At 44.4% G+C, this 24836-nt stretch overlaps 2 protein-coding genes across 2 annotated transcripts in view; one reads left to right on the top strand and one right to left on the bottom strand.

Moving 5' to 3' along the window:
• Positions 1–1543: 1543 nt before the first annotated feature.
• LOC311148604 (beta-1,3-galactosyl-O-glycosyl-glycoprotein beta-1,6-N-acetylglucosaminyltransferase 3-like) lies at positions 1544–2884 on the top strand (the record flags this gene model as incomplete). Its single annotated transcript, XM_084185586.1, has 1 exon — positions 1544–2884. The coding sequence occupies one exon, from the start codon at positions 1544–1546 to the stop codon at positions 2882–2884; it is 1341 nt and encodes a 446-aa protein (XP_084041712.1).
• Positions 2885–4660: 1776 nt separating this feature from the next.
• Positions 4661–24836, bottom strand: part of bnip2 (BCL2 interacting protein 2) — a 40608-nt gene continuing 20432 nt past the window's right edge. Inside the window, exons 5-7 of the mRNA XM_084185484.1 lie at positions 18166–18252; positions 17464–17562; positions 4661–6368 (exon numbers count right to left, since the gene is read on the bottom strand). Coding sequence (XP_084041610.1) covers positions 6311–6368; positions 17464–17562; positions 18166–18252 — 244 coding nt within the window. The 3' untranslated portion in view covers positions 4661–6310. The remainder of the gene's footprint in view (positions 6369–17463; positions 17563–18165; positions 18253–24836) is intronic.

Genomic DNA, 24836 nt, shown 5'->3' with positions numbered 1-24836 from the left:
GACAACGAGCCACAGCTGGACCACATACCACCCGTATGGTTCCCAATCAGAGACAACGAGCCACAGCTGGACCACATACCACCCGTATGGTTTCCAATCAGAGACAACGAGCCACAGCTGGACCACATACCACCCGTATATCCAGTTATCATTCACCCGTATGTTAAGACATATCATTTACCCGTATGTTAAGACATATCATTTACCCGTATGTTAAGACATATCATTTACCCGTATGTTAAGACATATCATTTACCCGTATGTTAAGACATATCATTTACCCGTATGTTAAGACATATCATTTACCCGTATGTTAAGACATATCATTTACCCGTATGTTAAGACATATCATTTACCCGTATGTTAAGACATATCATTTACCCGTATGTTAAGACATATCATTTACCCGTATGTTAAGACATATCATTTACCCGTATGTTAAGACATATCATTTACCCGTATGTTAAGACATATCATTTACCCGTATGAATAGACGTATTACTCGTAGGTTCAGCCTTATAATTTACCCGTTTGTTCAGACATCATTTACCTGTATATTGAGAGGCGTCCCAGTCTGCTGCCCCCTCCCTCTGCTGAGACTGACCATCAGCCCATTAAAATAAAAAGCTAATTATTTAAATATATGCGTACTCAGCTGTGCCTCACAAGTAATACAACAACTGATCTATTACTGGTGTGATCATAAAGCCTACCTCAATTTTGTAAAAATGTAATTTTAAAAAATGGTCCGAACAACAATGCATTGGCAGGGCAATTCTAGCAAAGTCAATATGCAGTGATAATGCATTGGCCTATAGCTTACTGCACAAACCTCATTGCTACAGTCCTGTTTTTAATAGGTTCATGTTGCACAGGCTTAACGTTTTTTAAGTCGTATAAAAACAAATCTGAGTTGTAGATCTCGGCTTGCATTTTGACTCAGAAAGTGACCGTGACTCAGAAAAGGTCTTATTAAACCAGACAACTGTGACGCAGGAGATCATTGTTCTTTAATCCATGTAAAGGATTTCTGATTTGCTGCTGCTCATGGAAATAATGTCCACGCTCACTTTTAAAACATTATATATGTTACATGTTTTATGCCCACTCTCATTTTCACTGTTTCTAAACAGGTCAAGTTCCAGAGAAGAGAGAGGAAGTTGACATTTCTAACTTATTTCAATCGTATTCATTCTGCTTATTCTCCTTTATAGTTACAGTATCGTAGTGCTACTGATGTGTCACAATGTTGACCAGGAAACAATCCACACACGGGGGAAACCATGCGTAGGGAGCCACAGGTTGAGCCACTCCCAGAGTATACAGATTGTGTGTATACGCCATGTCCATAGACCGTGCCCACTAAAGTCAACGATTACACCTCTCCTTCTAAAACGGAGGCGTGCGTCATTTACTTGAGGTGAGGTCGGGGTGAGACACATTCAGTTGAGCAGCCGTCTCCTTAGCTGTGGCCTCCATTGATACTAATATCAGACAGAGAATACTAACAACACATCATAGGAAGAGAATACCAGACTAGTAAATGGCTGCTGTTCGCTTGTCCAGGTCTCAGAGAGTCGTCAGGAACTTGTCTCTGATCCTATTGAGTGGATCAGTCTCTCTGGTCCTGTGGATGGCTCCCAGACGCCTGCCCTGCTCTGACAGGGGTCCTCTCCTCGCTCCGGACCTCCTCCCCCCGGACCTCCTCCCCCCGGACTACGCTGCCGACCTGCCGGCCTGCTCAGCCATCATCCGAGGAGACCTGGAGGGTCTGGAGAGTGAGCAGCTCGGCCTCATGCTGAAGACCAAGAAGAAGCAGCAGCTGCTGCCAGAGGCGTTTTACCACAACGTGACTCAGGACTGCCAGAGATACGTCACAGACAGAGGGTTCATCACCGTGCCTCTCAGCCAGGAGGAGAAGGAGTTCCCCATCGCCTACTCCATGGTCGTCCACGAGAAGATCGAGATGTTTGAGAGGCTTCTGCGTGCCGTGTACACTCCTCAGAACGTCTACTGCGTCCACGTCGACCAGAAGTCATCCGAGGACTTCAGGAGTGCAGTGAGGGCTATCGTGTCCTGTCTGCCCAATGTGTTTGTGGCCAGTAAGACAGAGAGCGTGGTCTACGCCTCCTGGTCCAGAGTGCAGGCTGATCTGAACTGTATGGAGGACCTGCTGAAGTCACCGGTCCAGTGGAGGTACCTGCTCAACACCTGTGGAACCGACTTCCCCATTAAGACCAACGCTGAGATGGTTCAGGCCCTCAAGCTGCTGAACGGGAAGAACAGCATGGAGTCAGAGGTCACCAACGACTATAAGAAGGGCAGATGGCAGTTCCACCACAACGTCACCAACACAGTGGTCAGGACAGCGGTTAAGAAGACCCCTCCACCAATCAACACCCCCATGTTCTCTGGCAACGCCTACTTCGTGGTCTCCAGGGCCTTCGTCCGTCACGTGACGGAGAGTCAGGAGGTCCGGGTTCTGCTGGAGTGGGAGAAGGACACCTATAGTCCTGATGAACACCTGTGGGCCACCCTGCAGCGCATGCCCTCTGTCCCAGGCTCCTACCCCCCCAATAGTAAGTACCAGCAGTCTGATATGAACTCCATGGCCAGGGTGGTGAGATGGAGCTACCTGGCTGGGGATGTGAGGAGCGGAGCCCCCTACCCCCACTGCTCCGGGACCTACAGGAGGGCTGTGTGTGTCTATGGGGCTGGGGACCTGCAGTGGCTCCTAAACCAACACCACCTCATCGCTAACAAGTTTGACCCTGAGGTGGATGACGTGGCGATCAGATGTCTGGAGTCGTACCTTCGCTTCAAAGCAACATACCGTGTATCAAAAAGGACAGTGGAATCTGGGAATATCTTACAAAAACTATGAAAGGTTGTAAAAAATAATAATACATGTACATTACCATATGTTATATATTTATTACTGTATATTTATGATTGTACTGTATATTTATGATTGCCATGTTTATTTAAAATGTTTTGGATTGTTTTATATTTCGGTGTTTTTTTCCCCCCTTTAACCCTATTCTCAACCGGCTAGAGCACGTCTTATTTCTGATTGTACTGTAAGAGGGTTGGAAATACAATAAAGTTGGGGTTGCACTGTATAGTTGTGATTGCCATGTACACTCCCAGTCAAAAGTTTGGACAGCTAATCATTCAAGGGTTTTTCTTTAATTTGACTATCTTCTACATTGTAGAATAATAGTGAAGACATCAAAACTATGAAATAACACATATGGAATCATGTAGTAACCAAAAAAGTGTTAAACAAATCTAAATATATTTGAGATTCTTCAAAGTAGCCTCCCTTTGCCTTGGTGACAGATTTGCACACTCTTGGCATTCTCTCAACCAGCTTCACCTGGAATGCTTTTCCAACAGTCTTGAAGGAGTTCCCACATATGGTGAGCACTTGTTGGCTGCTTTTCCTTCACTCTGCCGTCCGACCCATCCCAAACCATCTCAACTCAGACCAAAGGACACATTTCCAATAGTCTAATGTCCATTGTGCATGTTTCTTGGCCCAAGCAAGTCTCTTCTTCTTATTGGTGTCCTTTAGTAGTGGTTTCTTTGCAGCAATTCGACCATGAAGGCCTGATTCACACAGTCTCCTCTGAACAGTTGATGTTGAGATGTGTCTGTTACTTGAACTCTGTGAAGCATTTATTTGGGCTGCAATTTCTGAGGCTGGTAACTCTAATGAACTTATCCTCTGCAGCAGAGGTAACACTGGGTCTTCCTTTCCTGTGGCGGTCCTCATGAGAGCCAGTTTCATCATAGCGCTTGATGGTTTTTGCGACCGCACTTGAAGACACTTTCAAAGTTCTTGAAATGTTCCGTATTGACTGACCTTCATGTCTTAAAGTAATGATGTACTGTCGTTTCTCTTTGCTAATTTGAGCTGTTCTTGCCATAATATGGACTTGGTCTTTTACCAAATAGGGCTATCTTCTACCTACCTTGTCACAACACAACTGATTGGTTCAAACGCATTAAGAAGGAAAGAAATTCCACAAATTAACTTTTAAGAAGGCACACCTGTTAATTTAAATGCATTCCAGGTGACTAACTCATGAAGCTGGTTGAGAGAATTCCAAGAGTGTGCAAAGCTGTCATCAAGGCAAAGGGTGGCTATTTGAAGAATCTCAAATATAACAATATATTTTGATTTGTTTAACACTTTTTTGGTTACTACATGATTCCATATGTGTTATTTCATAGTTTTGATGTCTTCACTATTATTATACAATGTAGAAAATAGTCAAAATAAAGAAAAACCCTGGAATGAGTAGGTGTGTCCAAACGTTTGACTGGTAGGGTGTGTTGTTCTGGTAGTGCAAACACCTTTATCCAAAGTGGCGTACAGTCATAAAATGTTCTAACTTACTCATTTTAGAATAATATTTTCTCTGTGTTTTAATTAAAGCCACTCTAATTAATGTCAAACAATATCTTAAGTTACACCAAGGTATTAAGGCAGCTTGTTAATTTGACTACTCATTAAGAGTAGTGTCATTTTTACTGTACACCTAAGACATGATTGTAACTAATTTGAGTCTAACATGAAACCAAACCCAGTCTTACCATGTGATTTATTGTTAGGTTAGTATATAATTTATTAATATGTTTGTAATATGTTTGTATGCCAACTACTGTCATAAGTATATGTGATCTTCTGTTGTACTTGACAATCCTTCCTAATGAATAAAGACAAACATTTGGATTTGGACATTTACTTTCGAGAAATAATGTACAAGAACGTCCCCTCTAAAAACACTTGACAAAAACCAACATCCTGATTGACAGTAAGACTGGCATCACATTTAGCTCCAGCCTCAACCAATATCTCTTTAGGTTCTTCTGTTTTCACAACGTATAGCTTGTCCTCGGTACAGACAGACAGAATCTGGTCCTTCCAGACAAACAGATAACACATTCAGGGGACAGGGGACCATGGGAGGGGACAGGGGACCATGGGAGGGGACAGTTGGGACAGTAACTTTTTTCATGCAGGATTCTTACAAAGACATCAGCAGTAAACATTTTCCTGGTGCTGCGAAACCTGCAGTAAAGCGTTTCCAGGTGCTGTGAAACCTGCTCTATGTAACATCACTCTGTGGGGTCATGTGACCTACAATAAGGATCAAATCAAAGAAACCATAAAAATATATTAATCTTTGTCCTTTCTCAACTGTTGAATATAAATATATATTTAAATGTAATGAAGAAAAAGCATAAACCCTCAGTAACAGAGTGCCTTAAACACATCGCAGATACAACAGTAACTATGACAACATCAACATCTCTATGTTTGGCTTGATACATAAAAGGTTACAAAAAAGCAACAGAGCAGGGTGGAGAGATTGACCAGAGACAGCAGTAGGTTGGAACAGAGCAGGGTGGAGAGATTGACCAGAGACGGCAGTAGGTTGGAACAGAGCAGGGTGGAGAGATTGACCAGAGACAGCAGTAGGTTGGAACAGAGCAGGGTGGAGAGATTGACCAGAGACAGCAGTAGGTTGGAACAGAGCAGGGTGGAGAGATTGACCAGAGACAGCAGTAGGTTGGAACAGAGCAGGGTGGAGAGATTGACCAGAGACGGCAGTAGGTTGGAACAGAGCAGTGTGGAGAGATTGGCCAGAGACAGCAGTAGGTTGGAACAGAGCAGGGTGGAGAGATTGACCAGAGACAGCAGTAGGTTGGAACAGAGCAGGGTGGAGAGATTGACCAGAGACAGCAGTAGGTTGGAACAGAGCAGGGTGGAGAGATTGACCAGAGACAGCAGTAGGTTGGAACAGAGCAGGGTGGAGAGATTGACCAGAGACGGCAGTAGGTTGGAACAGAGCAGGGTGGAGAGATTGACCAGAGACAGCAGTAGGTTGGAACAGAGCAGGGTGGAGAGATTGGCCAGAGACAGCAGTAGGTTGGAACAGAGCAGGGTGGAGAGATTGGCCAGAGACAGCAGTAGGTTGGAACAGAGCAGGGTGGAGAGATTGACCAGAGACAGCAGTAGGTTGCAGTAACAATGGAGGGGGGGGGGGGGGGGAGAGGGAGAGGGAGAGGGAGAGGGAGAGGGGAGAGGGAGGGGGGGGGGGTGTAACAATGTAACAGGCAGCATGGTCTTCTCCTGGAACTGGGCTAGCTGTCTAAGTCTCTCCTGTAGCAACACACATTATCAACAGTAAAGGCTGAACAGCTGTGGTTCTGAACATCTTCATCAGTCTCTTTTTCTTCATCGGTCTGGAGCTGTGCAGAGCAGACCGAGCAGAGCTAGCAAGCCACCCAGGTAGTCTCACTCTGTCTCTGGCATGGCTGCCATCTCCGCTCTGACGTGTTTCTCCTGGTCGAGCCTGTGGAGAGAGAACCATCGTCAGAGCTCTGGGACTGGACCCAAACCCCTAACCGACCTCCACTATACTAAGAAGTAGAACACCGTGAGGACTGGACCCAAACCCCTAACCGACCTCCACTATACTAAGTTTGGAAAACCATGACCTAGACAACCAGGTGAGGGGAGTTCCTTACTAATTAGTGACCTTAATTCAGGGATGGGCAACTGGAAGGCCGCGGGCCACCCCGGACCAATTTCACACAAACAAAAACACAGTCTGGGTTTTGATAGGTCTAGTAGGAGGATTGGCCATTTGGTTTCTAGTAGGTGGATTGGCTATTTGGTTTCTAGTAGGAGGATTGGCTATTTGGTTTCTAGTAGGTGGATTGGCTATTTGGTTTCTAGTAGGAGGATTGGCTATTTGGTTTCTAGTAGGAGGATTGGCTATTTGGTTTCTAGTAGGAGGATTGGCTATTTGGTTTCTAGTAGGAGGATTGGCTATTTGGTTTCTAGTAGGAGGATTGGCTATTTGGTTTCTAGTAGGATGATTGGCTATTTGGTTTCTAGTAGGAGGATTGGCTATTTGTGACTTGTTTCAGGAAACTAGGCGTATGTCGCGCGTCACTTCTTCACAGGAGAGGCATTTGAACATAAACTTCTTTTTTAAAAATCTAAATGCGTTTTTTGGCAGAAATACCTTCTGGAACATGTGAACTTTCATGTGCCTTAATAACAAACGTGTAAGCCATCTGTAAATACCAATACAATTGTTAAATTACGAGCCTAGTTGGTTTAGCCACGGAAAAAGACAGCAACCTTCCCGCTAGCCATGATTGGCTGAGTTAATGAGTGGGCTGGACATGCCAAGAGATGAGTTCGGATTGGTCTGCCATGTAGCACGCTTCTGTCTATTTGAGCTGGTCAGTATGTGTAGGTAATCCTGTCTAAGGTGGCTTTAAAAATATATATATTGTGTAGTAGAACTGCATAAGTGTTGCTCTCCACCTTCTGGAGGACCGAGTTTTGAAATCAGTGGAATTAGAGTATGATAGCGAAGGAGATGGAGAAAACACCTGTCTCCGGATTACATCTTCAAACTAAGGGCAACCATGGCATCCGTGACAGGGGGAAGCATCCATCCATGATGTATACAGGTAAAATAGTCTAGCTAGCTACATTTTCAGATATTTCACGTTTCTATTTTGGTCAGAAAGTTGTTTTCATTTCAAGTTAAAGTGTACTGTTACATTTTTACATTTTAGTCATTTAGCAGAGGCTCTTATCCAGAGCGACTTACAGTTAAGTGAGTGCATAATTTTTTTTTCTTCATTCCAGCCAGCTAGCAAACGTTACGTGTATGATCTGTGTAGTAATATTATTCGTATATCAGAGCCATTTGCTTTGCTAGTTAGCTAGCTAGCTAACATTGAACCTGGTTGGTTAGCTACCTGCAGATTCAAGCAGGGTAGTAACGTCATGAGTTGGGATTATGGTTCACTGTTTAGCTAGCTAGCTACATGTCTTAACAAAAAGACTCCACTATGCAAGTAACCATTTCAATAGAATGTTTATGATGTCACTGCGACAACTGTTGATAGACGTAGCTGGTAAATTCGCTCTGGCTATCTACTCCGATTTCAGAGCACTCGTCTGACTGTGCCAGAGCGCAGAATAACTGACGAATTTCCGAATTCTCAATACCCGTTGAATATGGCCGGTGTCAGTAAACGTTGGCAAAAAAGCATAAATTGTTGCCAGCAGCACAGTTGCAGTCACCAACGTTTTGGATAACATGAAAACAGCCTAACCAGCTCTGCTAGGGTGAGTAAAATGGTCAGAGTGAGGTGTTCTCTCATTTGTGTCTGGAAGTAGCTAGCAAGCTAGCCAGCGTTAGCCAGTTAGATTGGGTGTTTGACTGCTGTTGTTAGGTCAGAACGCTCGGATCAACCCTTAAAGAGATGGGTGGGGCTAAGCCTTAAGAGGGTGTGAACGATGCTGAATGGGTGTAGACAAAGAAGAGCTCTCCAGTAGGTGTACCAAAACATTCAAGGGCCATTTTCTCAAAAGTGGGGTTAGTTTATCAACTTTCAAAGGAGAATTACTTTCCCATTGTTCCTCAACTGTGGTGTATGACATACCACTAGCTCTGTCTATACTTTTATCCAATGTAAAAAACACAATTTCACATTTTGCTACGTAAGACGGAGTAGGAGGATTGGCCATTTGTTTTCAACCTCGTATGGAGGGATTTTCCACCCTGCACAGATCATTTCTTTATTTTATCTTATTAGGTGAATCAAACAGCTTTCAGAGACTCTGCTAGATTCATTCATTGTTTGATCTGTAGATAGCCATGTATGCATAAAACGATGAAAGCCTAAGCCATATTCATAGCCTATCAAATGGAGACAGAAGGGAATATAGTATGTTTTAAACAGATAGACACAAGATAGCTAAGCAATGTCCGTTATATATACACGACCAGTCAGAAGTTTGGACACACCTACTCATTATTATACCAAGAAGGAGAGTGATGGAGTGCTTCATCAGATGACCTGGCCTCCACAATCCCCCGACCTCAACCCAATTGAGATGGTTTGGGATGAGTCGGACGGCAGAGTGAAGGAAAAGCAGCCAACAAGTGCTCAGCATATGTGGGAACTCCTTCAAGACTGTTGGAAAAGCATTCCAGGTGAAGCTGGTTGAGAGAATGATTTTGGGCAATTAGGCCTGGCTTGTAGTCGGCATTCCAATTCATCCCAAAGGTGTTCGATGGAGTTGAGGGCAGGGCTCTATGCAGGTCAGTCAAGTTCTTCCACACCGATCTCAACTAACCATTTCTGTATGGACCTCGCTTTGTGCGGGGGCATTGTCATGCTGAAACAGGAAAAGGCCTACTCCAAAGTGGCGCAGCGGTCTAAGGCACTGCATCTCAGTGCTTGAGGCGTCACTACAGACCCCCTGGTTCGATTCCAGGCTGTATCACAACCGGCCATGATTGGGAGTCCCATAGGGCGGCGCACAATTGGCCCAGCGTCGATCGGGTTTGGCCTTGTAAATAAGTATTTGTTCTTAACTGACTTCCAAAGTTAAATAAAGGTACAAAAAATTAAAAAATTAAAACTGTTGCCACAAAGTTGGAAGCACAGAATCGTCTAGAATGTCATTGATCCAAGATGGCGTAGCAGTGCGGTCGCTTTTATTCCTTGTGTAAATATCCCGTTTCTTGTTTTTTTTGTGTCTATTTTGTATATATTTCTCAATTTTTACTTTTCATTCTTTAACTAAATATACTTTCCTGCAACCCGCCTCACCCAACGTGGAAAGGATTCTATTATTTCTTTATAACTTTCATCAAGAACCGTAAGCTGATACTAGTGTAGCCGCAACTAAATGGCTACCTGCTATTAGTCACCGTTAGCGTCTTCACCATTGTCCGTGGCCTACACTATCCACCAGCCAGCTCTAGCTCTAGCCTGGACAATTCGTCGGCCAGTCTGCACAGCGTGCTATCGACCCAGCGTGCTATCGACCCAGAGCTTATTGGACTTTCTGCCGGAATCACTGGACCCTAGCGCCGGATCATCACAACCAGCTAGCTAGCTGCAACCTGTTGTTGGCTGATTACCATTGCCCTATAGCAAGCACCAGTTAGCCTTGAGCTAGCCTCAGGCCCATCTCCCGGCTATCTACCTCTCTGTCAACCGGACGGGACCTCCTAGTGTTGACACTGAGCCCCGCCGATCCAACACGACTGGTTTGCCGACGAAATAGTCTGATGTGGTTTCATCAGGCTTCCAGTTGCGACGACCACGAAGATCCATCTGCCAGCCCCGGCCCGCTAGCACACGCAAACTACAACTGTACTCCCTGCTAGCTGTGCTGAAGCACCAATTTGAACTGCTCTCGGACTCACATATTGCTGTTCACTGGACCTTATGATCACTCAGCTGCACAGCTGATGCCTGCTGGACTGTTCCTTTACACGGTACCCTGTCCTGTTTATTCTGTTTAGCCTTAGCCCAAACGTTATCGCTATTTCCAGTTGTTGTCTTAGCTCTCTCTAATAACACCTGTGACTGCTTTATGCCTCTCTCCCATGTCAATTATGCCTTGCCTATTGCTGTTTGGGTTAGTTCTTATTATACAATTTCACTGTAGAACCCCTAGTCCCTCTCAAACTGCCTCATATAGTTCCTTTGTTCCACCCCCCATACACGCCGAGACCGGCTCAATCGATGCCTCCAATGACGCTATCTCTTTCATTGTTACCCAACGCTTAGGGTTACCTGAACTGTACTCATATCCTTCCATATCCTTTTCTGTACATAATGCCCTGAATCTTTTCTACAACGCCCGGAGAACTGCCCCCTTTATTCTATGTACCCAACGCACTAGAAGACCAGTTCTTAAAGCCTTTAGTCGTATCCTTATTCTAGTCCTCCTCTGTTCCTCTGGTGATGTAGAGGCTAACCCAGGCCCTGCAGCCCACAGTATCACTCCTACTCCCCAGGAGCTATCATTTGTTGACTTCTGTAACCGTAAAAGTCTTGGTTTTCTGCACGTAAATATCAGAAGCCTCCTTCCTAAGTTTGAGTTATTCACTGCATTAGCACACTCCGCCAACCCTGATGTTCTAGCAGTGTCTGAATCATGGCTTAGGAAGGCCACCAAAAATTCTGAAATTTCCATCCCCAACTATAACATTTTCCGTCTAGATAGAACTGCCAAAGGGGGTGGAGTTGCAATCTACTGTAGAGATAGCCTGCAGAGCTCTATCATACTATCCAGGTCTGTGCCCAAACAGTTTGAGCTTCTACTTCTAAAAATCCACCTTTCCAGAAATAAGTCTCTCACTGTTGCCGCTTGCTACAGACCCCCCTCAGCCCCCGGTTGTGCCCTGGACACCATATGTGAATTGATTGCCCCCCATCTATCCTCAGAGTTCGTACTGCTTGGTGACCTAAACTGGGATATGCTTAACACCCCGGCCATCCTACAATCTAAACTAGATGCCCTCAATCTCACACAAATTATCAACGAACCTACCAGGTACAACCCTAAATCCGTAAACATGGGTACCCTCATAGATATCATCCTGACTAACTTACCCTCTAAATACACCTCCGCTGTCTTCAACCAGGATCTCAGCGATCACTGCCTTATTGCCTGCGTCCGTAACGGGTCCGCGGTCAAACGACCACCCCTCATCACTGTCAAACGCTCCCAAAAACACTTCAGCGAGCAGGCCTTCCTAATTGACCTGGCCCAGGTATCCTGGATGGATATAGATCTCATTCCGTCAGTAGAGGATGCCTGGTTGTTCTTTAAAAGTAATTTCCTCTCAATCTTAAATAGACATGCCCCATTCAAAAAATACAGAACTAAGAACAGATATAGCCCCTGGTTCTCCTCAGACTTGACTGCCCTTGACCAGCACAAAAACATCCTGTGGCGTACTGCATTAGCATCAAATAGCCCCCGCGATATGCAACTTTTCAGGGAAGTTAGGAACCAATATACACAAGCAGTTAGGAAAGCAAAGGCTAACTTTTTCAAACAGAAATTTGCATCCTGTAGCACTAACTCCAAAAAGTTTTGGGACACTGTAAAGTCCATGGAAAATAAGAGCACTTCCTCCCAGCTGCCCACTGCACTGAGGCTAGGAAACAATATCACCACCGATAAATCTACAATAATCGAGAATTTCAACAAGCATTTTGCTACGGCTGGCCATGCTTTCCACCTGGCTACCACTACCCCGGCCACCAGCTCTGCACCCTCCGCTGCAACTTGCCCATGCCCCCCCCCCCGCTTCTCCTTCACACAAATCCAGACAGCTGATGTTCTAAAAGAGCTGCAAAATCTGGACCCCTACAAATCATCTGGGCTAGACAATCTGGACCCTTTCTTTCTAAAACTAGCCGCCGAAATTGTCGCAACCCCTATTACTAGCCTGTTCAACCTCTCTTTCGTAACGTCTGAGATCCCCAGAGATTGGAAAGCTGCCGCGGTCATCCCCCTCTTCAAAGGGGGTGACACTCTAGATCCAAACTGTTACAGACCCATATCCATCCTGCCCTGCCTTTCAAACGTTTTTGAAAGCCAAGTCAACAAACAGATCACCGACCATTTCGAATCCCACCGTACCTTCTCCGCTATGCAATCCGGTTTCCGAGCTGGTCATGGGTGCACTTCAGCCACGCTCAAAGGTCCTAAACGATATTATAACCGCGATCGATAATAGACAGTACTGTGCAGCCGTTTTCATTGACCTGGCCAAGGCTTTCGACTCTGTCAACCACCGCATTCTTATTGGCATACTAAATAGCCTTGGTTTCTCAAATGACTGCCTCGCCTGGTTCACCAACTACTTCTCAGATAGAGTTCAATGTGTCAAATCGGAGGGCCTGTTGTCTGGACCTATGGCAGTCTCTATGGGGGTGCCACAGGGTTCAATTCTTGGGCCGACTCTTTTCTCTGTGTATATCAATGACGTCGCTCTTGCTGCTGGTGACTCTCAGATCCACCTCTACGCAGACGACACCATTTTGTATACATCTGGCCCTTCATTGGACACTGTGTTAACAAACCTCCAAACGAGCTTCAATGCCATACAACACTCCTTCAGTAGCCTCCAACTGCTCTTAAACACTAGTAAAACGAAATGCTCTTCAACCGAACGCTGCTTGCACCCGCCCACCCGACTAGAATCACTACTCTCGATGGGTCTGACCTAGAGTATGTGGACAACTACAAATATCTAGGTGTCTGGTTAGACTGTAAACTCTCCTTCCAGACTCACATTAAGAATATCCAATCCAAAGTTAAATCTAGAATCGGTTTCCTATTTCGCAACAAAGCCTCCTTCACTCATGCTGCCAAACATGCCCTCGTAAAACTGACTATCCTACCGATCCTTGACTTCCGCGATGTCATTTACAAAATAGCCTCCAACACTCTACTCAGCAAATTGGATGTAGTCTATCACAGTGCCATCCGTTTTGTCACCAAAGCCCCATATAATACCCACCACTGTGACCTGTATGCTCTTGTTGGCTGGTCCTCACTACATATTCGTCGCCAAACCCACTGGCTCCAGGCCATCTATAAATCACTGCTAGGCAAATCCCCGCCTTATCTTAGCTCATTGGTCACCATAGCAACACCCACCCGTAGTCTGCGCTCCAGCGGGTATATCTCACTGGTCATCCCCAAAGCCTACACCTCCTTTGGCCGCCATTCCTTCCAGTTCTCTGCTGCCAATGACTGGAACAAATTGCAAAAATCTCTGAAGCTGGAGACACTTATCTCCCTCACTAACTTTAAGCATCAGTTGTCAGAGCACCTTACAGATCACTGCACCTGTACACAGCCCATCTGAAATTAGCCCACCCAACTACCTCATCCCCATATTGTTATTTATTTTGCTCATTTGTACCCCAGTATCTCTATTTGCACATCATCTCTTGCACATCTATCATTCCAGTGTTAATACTAATTGTAATTATTTTGCACTATAGCCTATTTTATTGCCTTACCTCCATAACTTGCTAAATTTGCACACACTGTATATATATGTATTTTTGTTTTATTTTTGACTTTATGTTTTGTTTTACTCCATATGTAACTCTGTGTTGTTGTTTTTATCGCACTGCTTTGCTTTATCTTGGCCAGGTCGCAGTTGTAAATGAGAACTTGTTCTCAACTGGTTTACCTGGTTAAATAAAGGTGAAATAAAATAAAAATAAAAAATACAAAAAATTGTATGCTGTAGCATTAAGATTTCCCTTCACTGGAACTAAGGTGTCTAGCCTGAGCCATGAAAAACAGCCCCAGACCATTATTCCTCCTCCACCAAACTTTACAGGTGGCACTATGCATTCGGGCAGGTAGCGTTTTCCTGGCATCCACCAAACCCAGATTAGTCCGTCGGACTGCCAGATGGTGAAGCATGATTCATCACTCCAGAGAACGCGTTTCCACTGCTCCAGAGTCCAATGGCGGTGAGCTTTACACCACTCCGGCCGACGCTTGGCATTGCGCATGGTGATCTCAGGCTTGTGTGTGGCTGCGCGGCCATGGAAACCCATTTCATGAAGTTCCTAAAGAACAATAACTGTGCTGACGTTGCTTCCAGAGGCAGTTTGGAACTCGGTAGTGAGTGTTGCAACCAGAAGGACAGACGATTTTTACGGGCTACGCGCTTCAGCACTCGGTGGTCCACTTCACAATTACAGCACTTACAGTTGACCGGGGCAGCTCTAGTAGGGCAGATATTTGACGAGCGGACTTGTTGGAAAGGTGGCATCCAATGACGGTGCCACGTTGAAAGTCACTGAGTTCTTCAGTAAGGCCATTCTACTGCCAATGCTTGTCTATGGAGATTGCATGGCTGTTTGCTCTCTACACCTGTCAGCAACGGGTCTGGCTAGCCTACACTCCTCTGTTGTGTTCCGTAGGCCTCCAGGCTATACCATATTTATTGAAATAGGCTTTAACATATTTATTGAAATAGGCTAAACCGTTGTCTGTCACATCACGATGTCGTCACTATCGACGATGGCTGTCAATCATCATCAAGACGATGAATGGTGTTGAATGGAGTTGAAGGATGGGACTAAGAACAACTAACAAAAAATAATAACAACAAGATAACTAATGTAAAGCATACTGTGCCCATTATAAGTATATAGGTTATAGGTTGTGAGCTTTTGTGAAAGAGCACAGTTAGAAAGATATGGCATATAGAAGCAAACCGGATGGACATGGAGAGGTTGAGAGTAGAAGAAGTTCAGGAGTAAAAACAAGCAAAATAGAATTATTGTCAAATTGACTGTGTCCATAAAATGTATATAGTATGTATAAGCTGGAAGTAGAGGCCTAAGCGTTGTTGTTCACTAGTTTACTCCAATTAGGGAAAGGTTGGTGGGGTTGGAAAGATTTTTTTTTTTTAAGGATATGTATATATATATATATATATATATATATAAATATATATATAAATAAATATATAAAAACATGGGGGATTGGAAGTGATGCAGACAATTACATTGATGGAAGTTACAATCTATCTGCAATATCAAGCTGATCCACCCCCCCCCCCCCCCCCCTAAAAAAAAAAAGAATAAAAAAAAAGTGATAAATTAATAAACCTACCATTAAAATTATAGACTGATCATTTCTTTGTCAGTGGGCAAACGTACAAAATCAGCAGGGGATCAAATACTTTTTTCCCTCACTGTATACTCCATAGACATACTCTTTAATGCAGTCTGGTATAGAGATATACTCCATAGTGTCACAAGAATTTTGTTATCTCAGTGGTTGAACTCAACTATCACTTAAGCTTTGAATAATTCCCAGAGGTTGTAAGGCTCTGGTTAACGAAGAATTAAACAAATTCCCAATTTTCCCGCTAAAAAAACACACAGTCTTTTTACATGCGTCCACACAAAGGACTTTGCTCCGCCCACCTTTAGGCAGCCTGTAACTTTCCACCGTATAGAATGTTTAAGTTTAGCAGTTTCTAGGTCCCCCCTCCTATGGAATGTTTGTCTCCAACCGTTTCTAGGTCCCCCCTCCTATGGAATGTTTGTCTCCAACCGTTTCTAGGTCCCCCCTCCTATGGAATGTTTGTCTCCAACCGTTTCTAGGTCCCCCCTCCTATGGAATGTTTGTCTCCAACCGTTTCTAGGTCCCCCCTCCTATGGAATGTTTGTCTCCAACCGTTTCTAGGTCCCCCCTCCTATGGAATGTTTGTCTCCAACCGTTTCTAGGTCCCCCCTCCTATGGAATGTTTGTCTCCAACCGTTTCTAGGTCCCCCCTCCTATGGAATGTTTGTCTCCAACCGTTTCTAGGTCCCCCCTCCTATGGAATGTTTGTCTCCAACCGTTTCTAGGTCCCCCCTCCTATGGAATGTTTGTTTCCAACCGTTTCTAGGTCCCCCCTCCTATGGAATGTTTGTCTCCAACCGTTTCTAGGTCCCCCCTCCTATGGAATGTTTGTCTCCAACCGTTTCTAGGTCCCCCCTCCTATGGAATGTTTGTCTCCAACCGTTTCTAGGTCCCCCCTCCTATGGAATGTTTGTCTCCAACCGTTTCTAGGTCCCCCCTCCTATGGAATGTTTGTCTCCAACCGTTTCTAGGTCCCCCCTCCTATGGAATGTTTGTCTCCAACCGTTTCTAGGTCCCCCCTCCTATGGAATGTTTGTCTCCAACCGTTTCTAGGTCCCCCCTCCTATGGAATGTTTGTCTCCAACCGTTTCTAGGTCCCCCCTCCTATGGAATGTTTGTCTCCAACCGTTTCTAGGTCCCCCCTCCTATGGAATGTTTGTCTCCAACTGTTTCTAGGTCCCCCCTCCTATGGAATGAAAATCATCGATCACATAGATTTACTCTTTAATGTAGTCTGGTATAGAGATATACTAAATATACTTACTTTTTAATGCAGTCTGGTATAGAGATATTGTAGGAGCCGTTCCGGCTGTTTGTGAGTTGTGTATAGGTTGTCTGTCAAGGGTTATTTGAACTTTTTTTTGCACACTAGAGGGCAGTACATGTTGGGGTCATGGGTCACCAGGAAGTGGTTAGCACTGCTGAGAGGATACAGTTCTTACCGTATCACAGATACAGCTTATAGAATGCATCTCTCTGCACCTTTTCTATAGGAATATGTGTATTGGAGCTATTTATATTTTATAGGAGCAATAAATGAGAACTTCACCCAAAAATAAACCTTCACCCGAATAGAGTAATGTTTGGAAAGCTGATTTCTGTGGACGCGTTACGGACGGCTCTCTCCTGTGGACGCGTTACGGACGGCTCTCTCCTGTGGACGCGTTACGGACGGCTCTCTCCTGTGGACGCGTTACGGACGGCTCTCTCCTGTGGACGCGTTACGGACGGCTCTCTCCTGTGGACGCGTTACGGACGGCTCTCTCCTGTGGACGCGTTACGGACGGCTCTCTCCTGTGCCAGTCGCTTTTCAAAGGGAATTGCCACTACAGATATCCTCCATAGACTTACTCTTTAATGCAGTCTGGTATAGAGATATATTCCATAGACTTACTCTTTAATGCAGTCTGGTATAGAGACATATTCCATAGACTTACTCTTTAATGCAGTCTGGTATAGAGACATATTCCATAGGGACCAGTTCAGAAAGGTCTGTCAAGTTGAACACAAACTGGATCTTCTGGCTGAACTTTGAGCTGAAACAAGGAAAGCAGAAGACATTTAGGGAATGATCTGATAGGTTAGATACCTCATCTTAATTGTCCATCATCTTAATTATGAAAACACCCAGGCACCTACTGTACCTTATGAAGGGTTATTACCTACCTTATGAAGGGTTTGGTGACATGTATGAAGGGTTATAACACATGACCACCTACCTTATAAAGAGTTTGGTGAAGGTTATGAAGGGTTATAGCACATGATCACCTACCTTATAAAGAGTTTGGTGAAGGTTATGAAGGGTTATAGCACATGATCACCTACCTTATAAAGAGTTTGGTGAAGGTTATGAAGGGTTATAGCACATGATCTCCTACCTTATAAAGAGTTTGGTGAAGGTTATGAAGGGTTATAACACATGATCACCTACCTTATAAAGAGTTTGGTGAAGGTTATGAAGGGTTATAACATGATCACCTACCTTATAAAGAGTTTGGTGAAGGTTATGAAGGGTTATAACACATGATCACCTACCTTAAAGAGTTTGGTGAAGGTTATGAAGGGTTATAACACATGATCACCTACCTTATAAAGAGTTTGGTGAAGGTTATGAAGGGTTATAGCACATGATCACCTACCTTATAAAGAGTTTGGTGAGGGCCAGGAGGGTGCGGATAAACCAGGAAGGGTGGACGATAATCAATGACTTCAAATTCTTCCTTAACCTGGAACAGAGGAGAAAGGCCTTATCCTTAGTGAACATCCAATGGCTTAGGCAACGGGCATCATCAGTTGCTTAGGCAACGGGCATCATCAGTTGCTTAGGCAACGGGCATCATCAGTTGCTTAGGCAACGGGCATCATCAGTTGCTAAGGCAACGGGCATCATCAGTTGCTAAGGCAACGGGCATCATCAGTTGCTTAGGCAACAGGCATCATCAGTTGCTTAGGCAACGGGCATCATCAGTTGCTTAGGCAATGGGCATCATCAGTTGCTTAGGCAACGGGAATCATCAGTTGCTTAGGCAACGGGCATGGACTGAATGCCAAATATCCAATAATCGGATAGGTGTAAGTAATATCTTAATGATGATCAGACCATACACCCATCTAGTTCCCTCATATACGGAGCTGTGATCTGATCAGACCCTAAACCCATCTAGTTCCCTCATATACGGAGCTGTGATCTGATCAGACCCTACACCCATCCAGTTCCCTCATATACGGAGCTGTGATCTGATCCTACACCCATCTAGTTCCCTCATATACGGAGCTGTGATCTGATCAGACCCTACACCCATCCTGTTCCCTCATATACGGAGCTGTGATCTGATCAGACCCTACACCTATCTAGTTCCCTCATATACGGAGCTGTGATCTGATCAGACCCTAAACCCATCCTGTTCCCTCATATACGGAGCTGTGATCTGATCCTACACCCATCCAGTTCCCTCATATACGGAGCTGTGATCTGATCAGACCCTAAACCCATCTAGTTCCCTCATATACGGAGCTGTGATCTGATCCTACACCCATCTAGTTCCCTCATATACGGAGCTGTGATCTGATCAGACCCTAAACCCATCTAGTTCCCTCATATACGGAGCTGTGATCTGATCCTACACCCATCTAGTTCCCTCATATACGGAGCTGTGATCTGATCAGACCCTACACCCATCCAGTTCCCTCATATACGGAGCTGTGATCTGATCCTACACCCATCTAGTTCCCTCATATACGGAGCTGTGATCTGATCAGACCATACACCCATCCAGTTCCCTCATATACGGAGCTGTGATCTGATCAGACCATACACCCATCCAGTTCCCTCATATACGGAGCTGTGATCTGATCAGACCCTAAACCCATCCTGTTCCCTCATATACGGAGCTGTGATCTGATCAGACCCTACACCCATCCTGTTCCCTCATTTACGGAGCTGTGATCTGATCAGACCCTAAACCCATCTAGTTCCCTCATATACGGAGCTGTGATCTGATCCTACACCCATCTAGTTCCCTCATATACGGAGCTGTGATCTGATCAGACCCTACACCCATCCAGTTCCCTCATATACGGAGCTGTGATCTGATTAGACCCTACACCCATCTAGTTCCCTCATATACGGAGCTGTGATCTGATCAGACCCTACACCCATCCAGTTCCCTCATATACGGAGCTGTGATCTGATCAGACCCTACACCCACCCTGTTCCCTCATATACGGAGCTGTGATCTGATCCTACACCCATCTAGTTCCCTCATATACGGAGCTGTGATCTGATCAGACCCTAAACCCATCCTGTTCCCTCATATACGGAGCTGTGATCTGATCCTACACCCATCTAGTTCCCTCATATACGGAGCTGTGATCTGATCAGACCCTAAACCCATCCAGTTCCCTCATATCAACGAGGGACCATGAAGAAGTGTGAAATGATAATTTGAAATGCGTGTTCTAGGGTTGATTTGAGATGCGTGTTCTAGGGTTGATTTGAGATGCGTGTTCTAGGGTTGATTTGAGATGCGTGTTCTAGGGTTGATTTGAGATGCGTGTTCTAGGGTTGATTTGAGATGCGTGTTCTAGGGTTGATTTGAGATGCGTGTTCTAGGGTTGATTTGAGAAGCGTGTAGAAATGATTTGGATCTGGTTTCCAAGTCTACAGGGAACAGAGTCACTGGTCTACTGGGAAACAGGGTAACATAGTAACTGGTCTACTGGGTACCATAGTAACTGGTCTACTGGGTAACATAGTAACTGGTCTACTGGGTAACATAGTAACTGGTCTACTGAGTAACTGGTCTACTGGGTAACATAGTAACTGGTCTACTGGGTAACATAGTAACTGGTCTACTGGGTAACATAGTAACTGGTCTAATGGGTAACATAGTAACTGGTCTACTGGGTAACATAGTAACTGGTCTACTGGGTAACATAGTAACTGGTCTACTGGGTAACATAGTAACTGGTCTACTGGGTAACATAGTAACTGGTCTACTGGGTAACTGGTCTACTGGGTAACATAGTAACTGGTCTACTGGGTAACATAGTAACTGGTCTACTGGGTAACATAGTAACTGGTCTACTGGGTAACATAGTAACTGGTCTACTGGGTACCATAGTAACTGGTCTACTGGGTACCATAGTAACTGGTCTACTGGGTACCATAGTAACTGGTCTACTGGGTAACATAGTAACTGGTCTACTGGGTAACATAGTAACTGGTCTACTGGGTAACATAGTAACTGGTCTACTGGGTAACATAGTAACTGGTCTACTGGGTAACATAGTAACTGGTCTACTGGGTAACATAGTAACTGGTCTACTGGGTAACATAGTAACTGGTCTACTGGGTAACAGAGTAACTGGTCTACTGGGTAACATAGTAACTGGTCTACTGGGTAACATAGTAACTGGTCTACTGGGTAACATAGTAACTGGTCTACTGGGTAACATAGTAACTGGTCTACTGGGTAACATAGTAACTGGTCTACTGGGTAACATAGTAACTGGTCTACTGGGTAACATAGTAACTGGTCTACTGGGTAACATAGTAACTGGTCTACTGGGTAACATAGTAACTGGTCTACTGGGTAACATAGTAACTGGTCTACTGGGTAACATAGTAACTGGTCTACTGGGTAACATAGTAACTGGTCTACTGAGTACCATAGTAACTGGTCTACTGGGTAACATAGTAACTGGTCTACTGGGTAACATAGTAACTGGTCTACTGGGTAACTGGTCTACTGGGTACCATAGTAACTGGTCTACTGGGTAACATAGTAACTGGTCTACTGGGTAACATAGTAACTGGTCTACTGGGTAACTGGTCTACTGGGTAACATAGTAACTGGTCTACTGGGTACCATAGTAACTGGTCTACTGGGTAACTGGTCTACTGGGTAACATAGTAACTGGTCTACTGGGTAACATAGTAACTGGTCTACTGGGTAACATAGTAACTGGTCTACTGGGTAACATAGTAACTGGTCTACTGGGTAACATAGTAACTGGTCTACTGGGTAACATAGTAACTGGTCTACTGGGTAACAGAGTAACTGGTCTACTGGGTAACTGGTCTACTGGGTAACATAGTAACTGGTCTACAGGGTAACATAGTAACTGGTCTACTGAGTAACATAGTAACTGGTCTACTGGGTAACATAGTAACTGGTCTACTGGGTAACATAGTAACTGGTCTACTGGGTAACATAGTAACTGGTCTACTGGGTAACATAGTAACTGGTGTACTGGGTAACATAGTAACTGGTCTACTGGGTAACAGGTCTACTGGGTAACAGAGTAACTGGTCTACTGGGTAACTGGTCTACTGGGTACCATAGTAACTGGTGTACTGGGTAACAGGTCTACTGGGTAACAGGTCTACTGGGTAACAGAGTAACTGGTCTACTGGGTAACTGGTCTAATGGGTACCATAGTAACTGGTGTACTGGGTAACATAGTAACTGGTCTACTGGGTAACATAGTAACTGGTCTACTGGGTAACATAGTAACTGGTCTACTGGGTAACAGGTCTACTGGGTAACATAGTAACTGGTGTACTGGGTAACATAGTAACTGGTCTACTGGGTAACAGAGTAACTGGTCTACTGGGTAACTGGTCTACTGGGTAACATAGTAACTGGTCTACAGGGTAACATAGTAACTGGTCTACTGAGTAACATAGTAACTGGTCTACTGGGTAACATAGTAACTGGTCTACTGGGTAACATAGTAACTGGTCTACTGGGTAACAGTAGCTGGTCTACTGGGTAACATAGTAACTGGTCTACTGGGTAACATAGTAAATGGTCTACTGGGTAACTGGTCTACTGGGTAACATAGTAACTGGTCTACTGGGTACCATAGTAACTGGTCTACTGGGTAACATAGTAACTGGTCTACTGGGTAACATAGTAACTGGTCTACTGGGTAACATAGTAACTGGTCTACTGGGTAACATAGTAACTGGTCTACTGGGTAATATAGTAACTGGTCTACTGGGTAACATAGTAACTGGTCTACTGGGTAACATAGTAACTGGTCTACTGGGTACCATAGTAACTGGTCTACTGGGTAACATAGTAACTGGTCTACTGGGTACCATAGTAACTGGTCTACTGGGTAACATAGTAACTGGTCTACTGGGTAACATAGTAACTGGTCTACTGGGTACCATAGTAACTGGTCTACTGGGTAACATAGTAACTGGTCTACTGGGTACCAAAGTAACTGGTCTACTGGGTAACATAGTAACTGGTCTACTGGGTAACATAGTAACTGGTCTACTGGGTAACATAGTAACTGGTCTACTGGGTAATTGGTCTACTGGGTAACATAGTAACTGGTCTACTGGGTACCATAGTAACTGGTCTACTGGGTAACATAGTAACTGGTCTACTGGGTAACATAGTAACTGGTCTACTGGGTAACACAGTAACTGGTCTACTGGGTAACATAGTAACTGGTCTACTGGGTAACATAGTAACTGGTCTACTGGGTAACATAGTAACTGGTCTACTGGGTAACATAGTAACTGGTCTACTGGGTAACATAGTAACTGGTCTACTGGGTACCAGGATAACATAGTAACTGGTCTACTGGGTAACTGGTCTACTGGGTAACATAGTAACTGGTCTACTGGGTAACATAGTAACTGGTCTACTGGGTAACATAGTAACTGGTCTACTGGGTAACATAGTAACTGGTCTACTGGGTAACATAGTAACTGGTCTACTGGGTAACATAGTAACTGGTCTACTGGGTAACATAGTAACTGGTCTACTGGGTAACATAGTAACTGGTCTACTGGGTAACATAGTAACTGGTCTACTGGGTAACTGGTCTACTGGGTAACATAGTAACTGGTCTACTGGGTAACATAGTAACTGGTCTACTGGGTAACATAGTAACTGGTCTACTGGGTACCATAGTAACTGGTCTACTGGGTAACATAGTAACTGGTCTACTGGGTAACTGGTCTACTGGGTAACATAGTAACTGGTCTACTGAGTAACATAGTAACTGGTCTACTGGGTAACATAGTAACTGGTCTACTGGGTAACATAGTAACTCGTCTACTGGGTAACATAGTAACTGGTCTACTGGGTAACATAGTAACTGGTCTACTGGGTAACTGGTCTACTGGGTAACATAGTAACTGGTCTACTGGGTACCATAGTAACTGGTCTACTGGGTAACATAGTAACTGGTCTACTGGGTAACATAGTAACTGGTCTACTGGGTAACATAGTAACTGGTCTACTGGGTAACATAGTAACTGGTCTACTGGGTACCATAGTAACTGGTCTACTGGGTACCATAGTAACTGGTCTACTGGGTAACATAGTAACTGGTCTACTGGGTAACATAGTAACTGGTCTACTGGGTAACATAGTAACTGGTCTACTGGGTAACATAGTAACTGGTCTACTGGGTAACATAGTAACTGGTCTACTGGGTAACATAGTAACTGGTCTACTGGGTAACATAGTAACTGGTCTACTGGGTAACATAGTAACTGGTCTACTGGGTAACTGGTCTACTGGGTAACATAGTAACTGGTCTACTGGGTACCATAGTAACTGGTCTACTGGGTAACATAGTAACTGGTCTACTGGGTAACATAGTAACTGGTCTACTGGGTACCATAGTAACTGGTCTACTGGGTAACATAGTAACTGGTCTACTGGGTAACATAGTAACTGGTCTACTGGGTAACTGGTCTACTGGGTAACATAGTAACTGGTCTACTGAGTAACATAGTAACTGGTCTACAGGGTAACATAGTAACTGGTCTACTGGGTAACATAGTAAATGGTCTACTGGGTAACATAGTAACTGGTCTACTGGGTAACATAGTAACTGGTCTACTGGGTAACATAGTAACTGGTCTACTGGGTACCATAGTAACTGGTCTACTGGGTAACATAGTAACTGGTCTACTGGGTAACATAGTAACTGGTCTACTGGGTAACATAGTAACTGGTCTACTGGGTAACATAGTAACTGGTCTACTGGGTAACTGGTCTACTGGGTAACATAGTAACTGGTCTACTGGGTAACATAGTAACTGGTCTACTGGGTACCATAGTAACTGGTCTACTGGGTACCATAGTAACTGGTCTACTGGGTAACATAGTAACTGGTCTACTGGGTAACTGGTCTACTGGGTAACATAGTAACTGGTCTACTGAGTAACATAGTAACTGGTCTACTGGGTAACATAGTAACTGGTCTACTGGGTAACATAGTAACTCGTCTACTGGGTAACATAGTAACTGGTCTACTGGGTAACATAGTAACT

This window comes from Coregonus lavaretus (assembly GCF_964263955.1).
Source record: "Coregonus lavaretus genome assembly, chromosome: 21".
Taxonomy (NCBI): domain Eukaryota; kingdom Metazoa; phylum Chordata; class Actinopteri; order Salmoniformes; family Salmonidae; genus Coregonus; species Coregonus lavaretus.
This window is presented reverse-complemented; position numbering and strand designations above follow the sequence as displayed.